Raw genomic sequence first — 12994 nt, 5'->3', positions numbered from 1 at the left:
AGTTCGCAGCCGACTTCTCCTACGTTGCCTGAAAGAAAAAGGCAAAGTATGTAAGTTATTTGAGGCTTTAGTGGCCCATGTGGAAACGAGAGCCAACGTTTCACTTTTGCTTTTCAGGACAAGCCACCCTGCGATATGGTCTTCATCGGACACCGCCCCTGCATTTCCCTGGCCCTTCAAAATTCACTGCCGGTATCGCTCACAAAACACTCGTACTGAGCAACCGAGGATGCATCAGAGAGTAGATCGTCCAGACTTAAAACAACACCTCTTTTTAAGAACGACAACAGAGCCATAGTACACTACGGCAATATTTTCCAGGGCGGTTTAAAACGTTGCTTCCGCAACGGCAGGCACTTCCGGTAGATTGGGAACTTAGTTTCCGGGGAGGATCTTTTCTGACTTCCACCAGTTCTAGGCTATGGTGGACCTGTTCCGTCTCCTGGCTCCGCCCAGTGTAGTCCTTTAGCTTGTCAGTCCTGGTGACTAGCTTTCGGATTGGTTCCCACAGCCTTCAGTTTTAGGAGCAATGTTTAGGAGTCGGAAGCAAGGCATAGGGAATTGTGATTTTTAAAGAGGACGAGGTAAGTCCCAGGTTCGAGAGTGTCGACCTTCCTAGCGAAGGCTAATATTCATAAATAGCAAACGAATGTGATGCGTTCTTTCTAAAGTGCAACGACAAGATTACTAGGTTTATTTATATCGACATTGTGAAAGCATAGCAAGTTTCAGCACCTCCCTTAAAGAACAGTGTACATCTTTTCATCACTTATGCGAATTGTGGCAATTCGGCCTACCCTTTTTCTGAGGATACTAACATAGTCTCAAAAATATGAGGAGCTCGCACAGCGAAATGTAATCCTTTATTGAAGGGATTATAATGGGTTGAAACATCGCACATCCTTTGCCAGAACAGTTGGCGAGAACATGGCAGACTATACTTACGCTATATTGACGACATATTCCTACTTTGGGAAGGTACAATCGAAAGTCTCGTCACCTTTTTATCCACTTGGAATAATATCAACCAACGGATACAATTTACCTGGGAATACAGTGAACAATGCGTCCATTTTCTGGACGTTAAAGTGTTGAGAGAATCAGGAGAATGGTCCACTACCATTTACCGCAAACCCACGGACAGAAATTCCACCCTACATTATCGCAGTTTCCATCGCATGGGTTTAAAGAACAATCTACCTTATGCTCAAATCCTCAGAGTCAAAAGAATCGTTTCCAAACAAGAGGAATGCAAAATACAGATCAACACCTTGTTGGAAAGACTGAAAGCACGTGGATATCCCACCCCGATCCTTGATCTAGCAGCACAGAGGAGTGAGAAATGCCCGAGAGCCTTGTAGTTACAACCCATGACTAAGACACCCTCTGACCGCATGGTGGTTGTTTCGAAATACTCCAAAGCATCTAATCGCTTCCAACAAATTATCCGCAAACATTGGGCTATCCTGACTATGGAACCTGACTTTAAGGGATTGTTTGACCAGCCTCCCATATTTGCATTCACCAGAGGCAAAAACTTAAAGGAAATCTTGAGCCAACCTAGTGGAACCAAAACCAATGTCACCTATACTGGTTTTAAACCATGTTACAATTGCAGCAATTGTAACAACTGTATTCTTGGTAACACCATCAACCATCCCATGAAGGGTCATCCTATAAAACTCAAAGTGAATGCGACTTGCAATAGTATGAACGTCATATACGTCCTCAAATGCCCCTGTGGCAAATGCTATGTCGGCCACACTGAAAGAAAGATCCGTGTAAGGATCTTGGAACATAAGAATAACATCCGCACACAGAACCTCAAGTCTACTATCGCTTCTCATTTCATGGAGAACAGACATACAGTGGCTCAACTGAAATTTCAAATATTGGAACAGGTTCAGCCTACGCTGAACAACAAGAACACTCTTCTCAAACGTGAAAACTTTTGGATCCGTTACTTATCCACGATGGTCCCTCATGGGCTTAATGATCGCATTGAATTTCTTTGCTACTTATAATTTTACCGTTTCCATATCATCGTTTGTTTAATGGCTTTCCTGGATATTACTTCATTTTACCTCACGTTAATTTATACTTTTTGCACGTTCCATCATGGCGCCCACACACTGCATGAACTTTCTGGCTCTTAAGGTTGTGTCCCTTTTCTATGTTTAGTCACCTTTCACCGTTTATGTTGATTATTCTACACTTGCTGGTTGATCGTATCTCCTTGGAACTCCGCGGAGTCCAAGCGTTGTGGCACATATGTAAGTACCCTTTTCGGGTTTTCTTTAGTTCTGGAGTACTTTTTAAACCTCACGTTGTATTTTCACGGATTATTTTTCTTGGAACGGGCATTAGTGCATGGGTTCTCTTACCGACTGAGCACGCTGTTCTTCTGATTTTTACCGAACACTTCCCCGGTGACTTTTACTCTGGGACCCGTTTTTGGGTCATCACGCTACCACCACTAGCCCCTAGTACTGGAACAGACCGCGGACGCGGCTGCTTTTCCTTCCCTTTCTCGCATTTTTCTTGTTTATAAGATGCATGCTGATGAGACTATTATGCCCTCTTTTGGATTTACACTGTAGTACTGTGAATTAAGTGATTACAGTTTGGCTTTTAGATTTTTCTTGTAGAGTAATCCCCTGACGAAGGGCTCCGCCCGAAATGCATCGGGATGTGTGCTAATATGTGTATCATCATACCATGAAGTTTATTTGAATATCGACTATATCTACATGCCTAAATAAATTTTGAAAGATGGTTATTTTCCATTCAAGTTTGAACTTCATAATTACCTTGTGACTATGGAATAAGACCATTCGGTCTCCCTAACGTTGTGCGCAGGGGTGTTCTCTCCCTAGACGGGGGAGCCATTCCTTTCGATACTAACATAGTACCATTGATCAAGGTAATAGTAATGTGTTTCAGTGCTTTTAGACTTCAACAATGCATTGCAGTGCAACCAATTACAAGTTAGCTGTTGTTATTGCACCCACTTTAGTTTTGGGTTATTTAGCAACACACAGTATGTGGGTGGTCTTGAGACGTTCATGTCTTTCTCTACTGTAGAGGGTGAGACTTAAAAAGGGAACGTGCTAGCCTTTAGGTTGTAAAGTAGTAGGACTACTTTAATATATGAATAAACATATAACTTACACTGTGATAATATAACAGATGATATCTTTGTAACATAATTCGGACAATAGACGCCATAATGGCTATGCATACAGCATCATGAAGCATATTAATATTCCATCCTTACTCTCAAATGCAGAATCTCATACACACCTGAAACCTAACAATGCTCAATCAACTCTAGCATAACCATTTATCCCACAAACCCTGTGAATGAACTCGCAGAACCCCACCTCGGTTGATCATCATTCCTAACTCATCTTAATATAACCTACCAAAAAGAAACTGGAGGAAATGCAAGAAAGAGTTTCCTTTTATGTACATGACTGATCCCAAGAACCAACTATAACCACTGGATTAACTTGTTATCTTGGGTTCCACCTTCAGAGCTGTGCACCCATGTCAAAAAGGAAGATCATCCTGGAGTCATCTGATGATTACAGTCAGGCTATTCCTGCAATTATCTGGGGGAAGTCATCCCAAGCCATCCTGAAGTATGCCTGTAGGACAAAAAATGTAAATGTAATGACGAACCTAGACTCATCACAAAAACTACAGTAGGACGGTGTTCTGATGACTTCTACTGGCAGGGAGTGATTACCTCTTACAACTCCACGAATACTAATTGACAACTTCAGGATGAGGGAGAATTACTCCAGGATGGGTTCTAGCTAATTTAAGGATGACTCAATTATTCCAGGATGATCCTATAACCGCTCCAGGATGGAAGTGGATTACTCTGGAATGATCCCATGACAATTTCTGGATGAGTGTGGATTATTCCTGGATGATCCTATGACAGCTTCAGGATGGCTATTGATTATATCAGAATGGCCCCAATATATTTTCAGAATGAGTGTGGATTACTCTAGGATGACGTGGTGAAAGCTTGGCATGTATTTGTCCTCGATATTTGGATTTAAGCGGGGACTCCAAGACAAGTTCATTTTCACGGTCTGATGCGTCATTTTTAGTTGTGGATTTTTGATGAAGGACACTAGCCATCCCTGCTAAAAGGGCCAGGTTTTCAAGTTTCTGCAAATTCATCCGTGAACTTGCATCACCAGGCTGAGAGTTTGTGCTTTCAGCATGAGCTTTGTTACCAACTCTTATATAATCCAGTCCACTCTGCTTGGCTTTTTTGTCCTTGCATCTTTTCTCTGCAATTTCTTCCTCTTGTAGTTCGCGTAACACCCTCTTAAGTCTACCAGCGCTTCCCCGATTGCCACAGTCCATTAACGTCTGCTTTTTCTCCAGTGCCCTTTGAAATAACACCTGTTTTAGACCCTCTGTTTTGCCAGAATAGCTTGCAATTATCTCTTGAAAAATATCCTGAATCATTAGACACTGTTTCTTCACTAAAAAAAAGCAAGAGAAAAAAATATATATTTACATATAAACTTCAAAACAGAAAAGAACACATTGACCACTTGCAATATATCTTCACGCTCTAGCCATAATATATAAATAAAGAGGTATTGATAATAAAGGACAAATGTACAATCTATCCATAACCAAGTAAGTAAGTTTTCCTTAATAGACAGTACACATTGTAAGCCTGAACTTGAACCTCCTGAAAAAAGTTGCCTAAATAGTTTATCCAAAAATGGCTGCCTTATAGTAGTGCCACAAGCTAAACGTTTCAGTCCTTTTCATAAGTGTTACATTTGTCTCTGGAGAGCAATCCAAGGCATATGTGGGGACATGCATGTTCATTTTTACTGTCCATTATTGGATTAATTCATCACAAATGTAGGTTTTTACTGAAACAGGTTGGTAATTTGTAGCGTTATCCAGCAGTTGCAAACTTATTATAAAGGTTTACTTATTGTGCTTACCAGATGATTGGAACAGAATCATAGCTTTAAAATCTCTCTCTTCGGTGATTGGCCAACCAGCTTCATCTACATTTTCGACCAGCCATTTACAAAGAACTTCCCCGGGATTGTCCAAAAGCAGGAAGTCACCATCTTTTCGAACACACACAGAATGATCGCAAGTGAGAAACAGGACGTTGAATGAAGCCATGATTATGTCCTGCTAGATATAAAAATCAGGAATTAGTTTGTGTGTGGTTTAAGTTTCAGAGGTAAAATACAAAGCATATCAAACTGATTAACAGATTTAATTGGAGAAAAGCACCCCAAAAAGTACACTGACCTGGTGCAATTTCTATCTAATATGCCTAGATTTTGGACTACAAAGTGTTTGGGCATGCACTGAAGGCCATTGAGGAAATGACCTAATCAACTTTATTTTTGGAGAGCCAGAGTGTATGCTTAGGTCTTGCTGCTCAGGACAAATAGTAATAGCAAAGTAGAGGCATTATGAGAGAAATAGAAGAACTATCAATAAGTGAACTTTCACACTGGGGTTTGTGACGGGAAATCAAGTTACCTATCCCCACAGATGCATAGAGTCAGATGCCTGCTACCCTCTGCCCACCGTAAGCATAGACAATTCCCAACAGGTATCAATAGGAAGACAATTCAACGGGTGTATGCAATATGCATTACAAAAAAAGGAAAAAAGGAGTCACTGTAAATTTGAGAACAAACGGGTATTATTCACCATTTAGAAAGCAAGGCAGGTCTTATGCAAGATCATACAGTTAAACAGCACTGTATACAGTAAATGGGGTGACAACCCGGTGGCACTTGGTGCAAGTGATATATACATGAATATATACAGTGAATAGTGATGGTGGTGCAAGTGCAGGGGTGAAAACAGCGTGGTCGGCGCGAAGTGACAGTGAAAATAACAGAGTAATGGCTCCAGAGATTTAAGTAATAATCACTTAAAACAAGATTCAATTTTAGGAGTACAAAACACGTAGGGCACCATAAAATTAGGCTGTGTGGTCGACGGCGTTTCGATCCTCATCAAATCGGGATCATCATCAGGACGGGGTTGTCGGGGAAAACAGTGCTGTGGGGTAAGGAAAGGACGAATCAAGGAAGGACCTTAGATCTGACGGATGCGCGACTAGCTAGCAGTGGGTAAGTTGCTGACTGAGAGAGGGACCGGCTGGGTTTACAGGTAGGTAGCCAGGGTTCTAAGTAGGCCCATGCAGGGTGGCAAGCGGCTGGTTTAAAGGCACAGGTATGGCGCTACAGGCGGCGCTGCACGTAAAAGGATTCTAAGCAAGCGGGCTGGGGTCTCTGATGGGCGGCAGAGGGCTAGCGTTGAAGCCCAGGACTGGCGCTGTGAAGAAAGACTGAATGAAAAAGCGCGGGAGCTGGGCGAAGGCAATAGCCTGGTGCGTCGCTCTGAAGTGGATGAATGATAAACTTACAAGTCCGCTACTGTCAAAGTCGTGCGGTCGGAAGGGCTGGATACGTGGGTCCAGAGCTGCACAAAAGGGGACTTAGTATTAGAGCAAGTGGTACAACAAAGTAAAATAAATTTTAAGTTGAGCCCGGAGGGCTTTGAAATTACCTGAATGAAGGGTAGGGGATGTATGAGTCGGCGGGGGTGATCTGCGTCTAAGGGAAGGAAAGGGGTCATTAACCTCCAAAAGACTCAGAGAGTGGACTAACAAACGATGTAGATGGGAGGGTGCTCAGAGCGGCTTACCTGAATGAATCAGAGGTATTTATCGTGGGTTAATCCGTGGTGTAGCTTCAAGCAGTGAATGCGGGAGCTGAGCGCGGTAGGACAACAGCGCTGTTCAAAGTAGCCGTGGAAGGGGGGGCGGGGCAGGAGGCGAGACACTGCGCGCGCCCAGTAGGGAGGCGGGGTGAGGGGAGTGGCTGCCGGTTGCCGCGGCAACTCTAGTAACCAGGAAGAGAAAAGGAAAAACACGCGCACTCTCGAAGCAGAGGCGTGTCGGTTCATATGGCAACCAGGGGAAGCCGTGTCAGGGCGGGTTGCCAGGATTTAAGATGGAGCGGGGCAGAGGTTAATAAGATACAGTGAGATGCAGCAAAGTTACTTGGCCATAGTAAACGCACGATCCAACATCAGCGAAACATAATTACTGGGAGGCATTTTACAATTACATTTATAGACAGCCGGAGAAAAGCATTAATTATAAGCAATGTAAGATACAGTGGTTACATGCATTGAATATCCTAGAGTATGTCATTTCTACATGTGAACCTCAATGCGTAGAGCAGCTATATAAATTCAACCTTGTGTAAGCGATGGGCGGCTATTTACTAGAAGGGCCATATATTCCACATCAGGTTTTGAACAAGAGGGCAGAGTCAACAGACATGATAAGTCCAGACAAAACACCATTATCATATGTAAAATGCATGCCAGATTTGGTTATTTGAACATGTGAACATTTGAGACAAGAGAACTGATAGTATGTTCAGAGTGATGGGCAGGGGATATTTCGGGGTGTCACGGAACCATGTTACACTTCAGATGAGAATAGTATTGTTCCACTCATCAAAGGTGTTTAGCCCATGGTTCACCGAGTCCACTCTCGAGATCCATTTACATTCTGCTCTGTTGAGGAGGGCGGTCATGTTGCCACCTCTAACAGGTAATGTAGGTTTCTCGATGACAGTCCATCTGAGATCTGTATCTGCATGTGATTTCTCCAAGAAATGTGCAACTAGTGGAGCAGTTAATACCTTGCAATTTATCCGACTTTTGTGTTGGATTATGCGTTGTTTCACCATTTGAGTTGTTTGGCCGATATAGAGTAGGTCACATGGACAACGGATGGCATAGATGACATTCTGGGTTTTGCAGTTAGAATGGTGCGTGAGTTGATGGCTTTGGCCATTAAACAGGAATTCTTTGGTGTTTGCAGTCAAGTCTCACACACTGCAAGATTGGCATTTGAAATGTCCAATAACTGGCTCCAATCCCCACGCAGCGGTGATGGTATGTTTTTCGGTTGAGGTGGTGGCCCATGTAATTGCGTGTACCAGGTGGTTGGCGATATTATTGCCCCTCTGGTAGGAGAAAAGGGGGGGCTCACGAAATTGTTCCTCACAGCGTAAAATCGGCCAGTTCTTCCTAATTATTTTGGACACTTTGTTGCTGTCCGGGCTGTATACAGACACGAAAGGAATACGGGTCATGGTCTTCTTGTTGCTGTTGGGAACCAGTAGATCCACCGGCACCCCAACATGAAAGGACAAGCGTTAAAAATGCAATAGGGTTCACCTTTTATTAAGCTAAAGATATTAGCTTTGCTAGTAGTATTGTACGTTAATTGTGCAGTATGTAATGGCTTAATAAATGAAACAAAAGGCATTACAATGGCAAATACATAAAGCAAAAGCATTGGCATAGCCAATAGGTCTCCCCTGTGGGACCTTATAAGTGTTTTGCCAGAGGTCTTTGGAAGTTTGGTAAGAGATGCAATTTAACATAAAGGGATCCCATACCTAGTTGACACATGCAGTACCCGCAGTTCAAACGAGAAGAGGGAATGGGGAAACCTCTTATAAGATCTCAATCAATGGGGAAGACACGCGTTACTGCAACTTGTGCGTGCTTTCACCTTAAAGCGGGGAGAGAAGGAGAAGGAGGAGAGAGAGAGAGAGAGAGAGAAGGCGGAGAGAGAAGGCGGAGAGAGAGAGAGAGAGAGAGAGAGAAGGAGGAGAGAGAGAAGGAGGAGAGAGAGAAGGAGGAGAGAGAGAGAGGAGGAGAGAGAGAAGGCGGAGAGAGAGAAGGAGGAGAGAGAGAGAGAGAAGGCGGAGAGAGAGAGAAGGCGGAGAGAGAGAGAGAGAGAGAAGGAGGAGAGAGAGAGAGAGAGAGAAGGCGGAGAGAGAAGGCGGAGAGAGAAGGCGGAGAGAGAGAGAGAGAGAAGGAGGAGAGAGAGAGAGAGAGAGAGAGAGAGGAGGAGTGAGAGAAGGAGAGAAGGAGGAGAGAGAGAAGGAGAGAAGGAGGAGAGAGAGAGAGAAGGAGAGAAGGAGGAGAGAGAGAGAGAAGGAGAGAAGGAGGAGAGAGAGAGAGAAGGAGAGAAGGAGGAGAGAGAGAGAGAAGGAGAGAAGGAGGAGAGAGAGAGAGAAGGAGAGAAGGAGGAGAGAAGGAGGAGAGAAGGAGGAGAGAAGGAGGAGAGAGAGAGGAGAGAGAGAGAGGGAGGAGAGAAGGAGGAGAGAGAGAAGGAGGAGAGGGAGAGAAGGAGGAGAGGGAGAGAAGGAGGAGAGGGAGAGCTTCGGTTATATGTCGTTACCACGAATTCCGTTGCAACGCATGCCTTTTCCACGCATGCGTTACCACGGAATTCGTTTTCCCCTCATCTTCTTTGCCACGTCGTTCTTACGTCATAAAGAGGAAGCGGAAGTTTATTCCGCTTCCTCTCTTATGACACTGTTTTTTTCGGCACGGCGGGATCGTTTTTTATGGGGGGGGAGACCCCCCCCCAACCCCCCTATTTAATCCTTCGTTTTTTTTTTTCGTGGTAAATACGATCGTTGAAGGCATACGCGTTGGAAAGACGTTTACGTGGTAAGTGCCTCGTTGTAAACGTTACGCGTAGTACTGCCTTCGTTGTTAATGATGTTTCCCGCTTCAAGGAGGAGAGAGGGAGAGAAGGAGGAGAGAGGGAGAGAAGGAGGAGAGAGGGAGAGAAGGAGGAGAGAGGGAGAAAAATGTGATCATAGGGCTCGATCACTCTGCACTTTAGCAGTAGGTCAGGTTGTAACTGGATAATATATGGCTGGGACCGATAGTGGCAGATGTAACAAGACCTGCTTCATTTGTACGGAGATCTTAGCGGTCAAGGTAAATTAGCGCAAACAGGGAATACGTAATTGGCCCTGTCTCAATAATATATACAAACGAGTTAAAAACATTGCATGCACATGGAACGAAACCAGAATGATAGCCTGTTTTGCGAAAGTAGATATTGCAAGATGTTGGAATACGGCGGACTACGTTTCCTAAATAGGGCATAAACCTCAATCGCCACAGGCAACCAGGCCTTTCAATTACACAAATAGCAAACAAAATAAGGAACCAGCATTACAACGGCTAAGTTATTTGAAGCATTTATCCTTATGCTTTGAAACGCATCCATGAAAACTGCCAGTGTTTTAGAAGATGTGCTGCTCTGCACACTACACAGCTTGGGAAACGTGACCAGGATTCAACAATAGAATACACATTCATTTAGTAATGAAAGCTCACTACAAGTTGCAAGGACACAAGTAATGGTGGGAGAGGTGTGGCGCCGCGGCCAGGGCGACTGACGCTGGAATCTGGGGATCAGGGTTCGATCCCCGGCTCCGGCGGCAGGTTAGTCCAGCACCATGCCACTCTGGGCAATAGCTTGCTTAATTTTCCCGACGGCCCCCAGCGCCTAGAGACCCTAACGGGTGATTGTGCGCTATACAAATGTGGATTATATTATTATTAATGCTCAACAATATTCACATAAATAAATATGTTTAGCCTTCTTTGATTGACAAGTTTTCAGTAGATTTAAAACTGTTCCATTTGGTCGAGAATCTTGAATACACGCAGGTGCACTTGGAACAAACATGGGACCTACAATATACGGGCAGTAATTTATTTTTCTTTACGGCGAAGAATTTGCTGTAAAACACATTTTTTAGGCTTTTTGCAATTTTCCACAACTTACACAGGCACGCACTACGTCACACATACACAAAAATACACATGCTCAAACACAAAAGGTGCATATTAAACAAGCAGACAGGCTGATACAGACAAACATCAAACATACATAATTCACACACATTGCAACGCAGGCATTAATTATAACACGTACGAAACACACACATGCAGGGAGCTGCGTCTGAATTTGCCTCCTTAATGAAAACTCGTGCTTTCCGAAAAATGAGGAAGCTGGTCTGGGACGGAAATTGAGCAGCTGGGACCGAGAGCGGAGGATCGATGCTGCTCTTTTTTAACAGCTGCAGCACTTACCTGGGTATACGCTGGAATCGATGAAGGAAGTGGAGTTGGAAAAATAAAGAGAACGATGCCAATCCACCTGTCCCTTTAATGGCCATTGCACTCACGGCAGTCTTCGTTCTTGCCGCAGAACAATGACGTCACTTCCGGCGCTCCCGGATGTGCGTAGGCTTTTGCTAGAGGAATCCACCCGCTTCCGGTATATGTAAAGGTAAGAGAGCTGCTCTCTATTGAGAATCTGCGGTTCGAGTCCCAGCCAGCCGGCAGTCTGATGGTTTACAGTAGATGATTTCGGCATTGTGTTCGAGGCAGCTGTGCTTTTAAAAAATCTATTTTAGTATTGTGATGGAGTGAATTCGGCAGTAACCATGACGACAAAGCTGGTTTTCCTTTGCAAGACCTATTCCTCGGGCCATGAGCAGGTCTGTCCGCAGAATTTTAAGACTGGGATAGCCCTGTTCATTTTTCTAAGAGGGAGGTACTCTAATGAATTGCCCCTGGTTGGCTATTGGAGAAAGTGAGAACAAGAGAAAAGGAGATTAATTTGGAAGAGGTGTATCAGAATGTGGCAGAATCCCAGACAAAGTCAAAACTTCGATAAGAGGATTTGAAAGGAGGAAAGTAAGTTGATTTTTGTGTGGGATAACTTGTGATGGTCAAGAGGCCACACATAGTTAAAGTTTCTAATCATGCTGCCATGTTGGAAAATGGGTAGTGGTGGAATAAGAGAAGTGTGGCCAAGGCTAAGGATAATGGTGAAGATGAAAGTGGTTATTATGGGGTGTGTGCATGGTGGCTTGATGGTGAGATTATAACAGGTTCGGCTTTAAGTCAATGTGGAAGTTAATGTTCGGGATCTGTGCAAAGTGTCAAATGTTGGAAATTAAACTCCTCGTTGTCTACCAACATTGACAGGCCACGAAGATGTATTTCTGTTCCAAAACATTTGATGGATAATATATTGTCTTAAAGTCCATGTGGCTACGTATAAGTGGATGAATTGATTTTATCCATTCAAGCTGTAGATTGTTGTTTATCATTCTCTTGTCCAGTTCATTTATATTTTTTGTTTTTTTGGGTAAAGGTGTGAGGTGTGTTATGACGGTATGTAGAATGAGGGATTGTAGAATTTGTTGGCATAGGTGGTGACTCAGAGAAGATTCAAGAGGAGTCTATTGGAGAGGTATTCATGCTGCTGGGTGTCGTGTGCTGTACTGGTATTGTATAGAGAATAAAACCTGTTTACAACCCATGCCATGCTTTTGTGATCCTCAATGAACACATCAACTTAACCAAAGTCCAATGGAACACTTAACAAGCTAGAACGAATTGATGTCATTACATGTATTTATATTGTAGGAGAATAATGGCCCTAGTGGATCTCTTATGCCCAATGGCAAATATTTTCATACCAGAGAAGCTGGAGAGGAAATTACTTTTTTAGCCCTTGATTTCTTGCATTTGATAATTTTTTGGGGGGGATCAGAGCATGAATTTTGACTCCTTGTTTCTTTAGTTACATTGTATGGTAGATATAAGAAGGCTACATTATAAAAGTATGAGTTTTGTAGTGAGGTCTAAAGAATGCTACACTTCAATCTTGAAGGGTATTTAAACCAAACACAATGCAAGATAGGAATGGGTAACCAAAGAAGAGAAGTAGCATTCAGTATATAGATCCGTTCTAGTAGAGGGAACCTTAGGGACCACCCTGCTACCAAGCCAGACATGACAGAGATGGACTAAAATAGTATAAGCAGTCATGTTGGTGGCATTGCAGCATATGGAGAACCTGTATGGCGTGATGCAGAGCTTAGGTAGATATAGTTCTCAAGTTAATATTTTGTTTGTTGTTGTGCAGATGTTGAGGAATTGGCTGTGAAATATATTTCATGGAAACTTTGAGAATACTCAAAAGCCTTTTTGGAATAAGTATTTTTCTGTTGAAGCATTTGAATGGTGACATTTTAAAATTAAATGTTTAATATTGAAATAT

At 43.3% G+C, this 12994-nt stretch overlaps 2 protein-coding genes across 6 annotated transcripts in view; one reads left to right on the top strand and one right to left on the bottom strand.

The window, feature by feature from the left end:
- Positions 1-3116: 3116 nt before the first annotated feature.
- Positions 3117-11136, bottom strand: LOC144754712 (uncharacterized). 2 transcript variants are annotated; one of them, XM_078642858.1, is made up of 3 exons: positions 11011-11136; positions 4989-5190; positions 3117-4508 (listed from the first exon to the last, which is right to left on the bottom strand). In XM_078642858.1, the coding sequence occupies exons 2-3, from the start codon at positions 5176-5178 to the stop codon at positions 3976-3978; spliced, it is 723 nt and encodes a 240-aa protein (XP_078498984.1). In that variant the 5' UTR covers positions 5179-5190; positions 11011-11136; the 3' UTR covers positions 3117-3975. The 2 variants fall into 2 exon arrangements, with proteins under 2 accessions (XP_078498984.1, XP_078498985.1); XM_078642859.1 differs by having other exon boundaries at positions 4989-5187; positions 11011-11134.
- The window catches only part of ZBTB40 (zinc finger and BTB domain containing 40), a 267262-nt gene continuing 265399 nt past the window's right edge, over positions 11132-12994 (top strand). The window contains exon 1 of one of the 4 annotated variants that reach the window (XM_078642855.1): positions 11132-11209. The gene's annotated coding sequence lies outside the window, so the exon portion shown is untranslated. Of the gene's footprint in view, positions 11620-12994 lie in introns of all 4 variants that reach the window. The other 3 variants (XM_078642854.1, XM_078642857.1, XM_078642856.1) reach the window with 3 other exon arrangements.

This window comes from Lissotriton helveticus, chromosome 5_1 (genome assembly GCF_964261635.1).
Source record: "Lissotriton helveticus chromosome 5_1, aLisHel1.1, whole genome shotgun sequence".
Classification (NCBI taxonomy): Eukaryota; Metazoa; Chordata; class Amphibia; order Caudata; family Salamandridae; genus Lissotriton; species Lissotriton helveticus.
The sequence above is the reverse complement of the archived record's forward strand: the minus strand, read 5'-3'. Positions and strand labels throughout refer to the sequence as shown.

What these genes read in the sequence shown, in the direction of transcription:
- LOC144754712 (XM_078642858.1), bottom strand. Translation starts at nt 5,178, where the DNA reads ATGGCTTCATTCAACGTCCTGTTTCTCACTTGCGATCATTCTGTGTGT. An exon ending in GATTCTGTTCCAATCATCTG is followed by an intron (nt 4,509 to 4,988) that starts GTAAGCACAATA and finishes GCTTTTTTTTAG; the next exon opens with TGAAGAAACAGTGTCTAATG.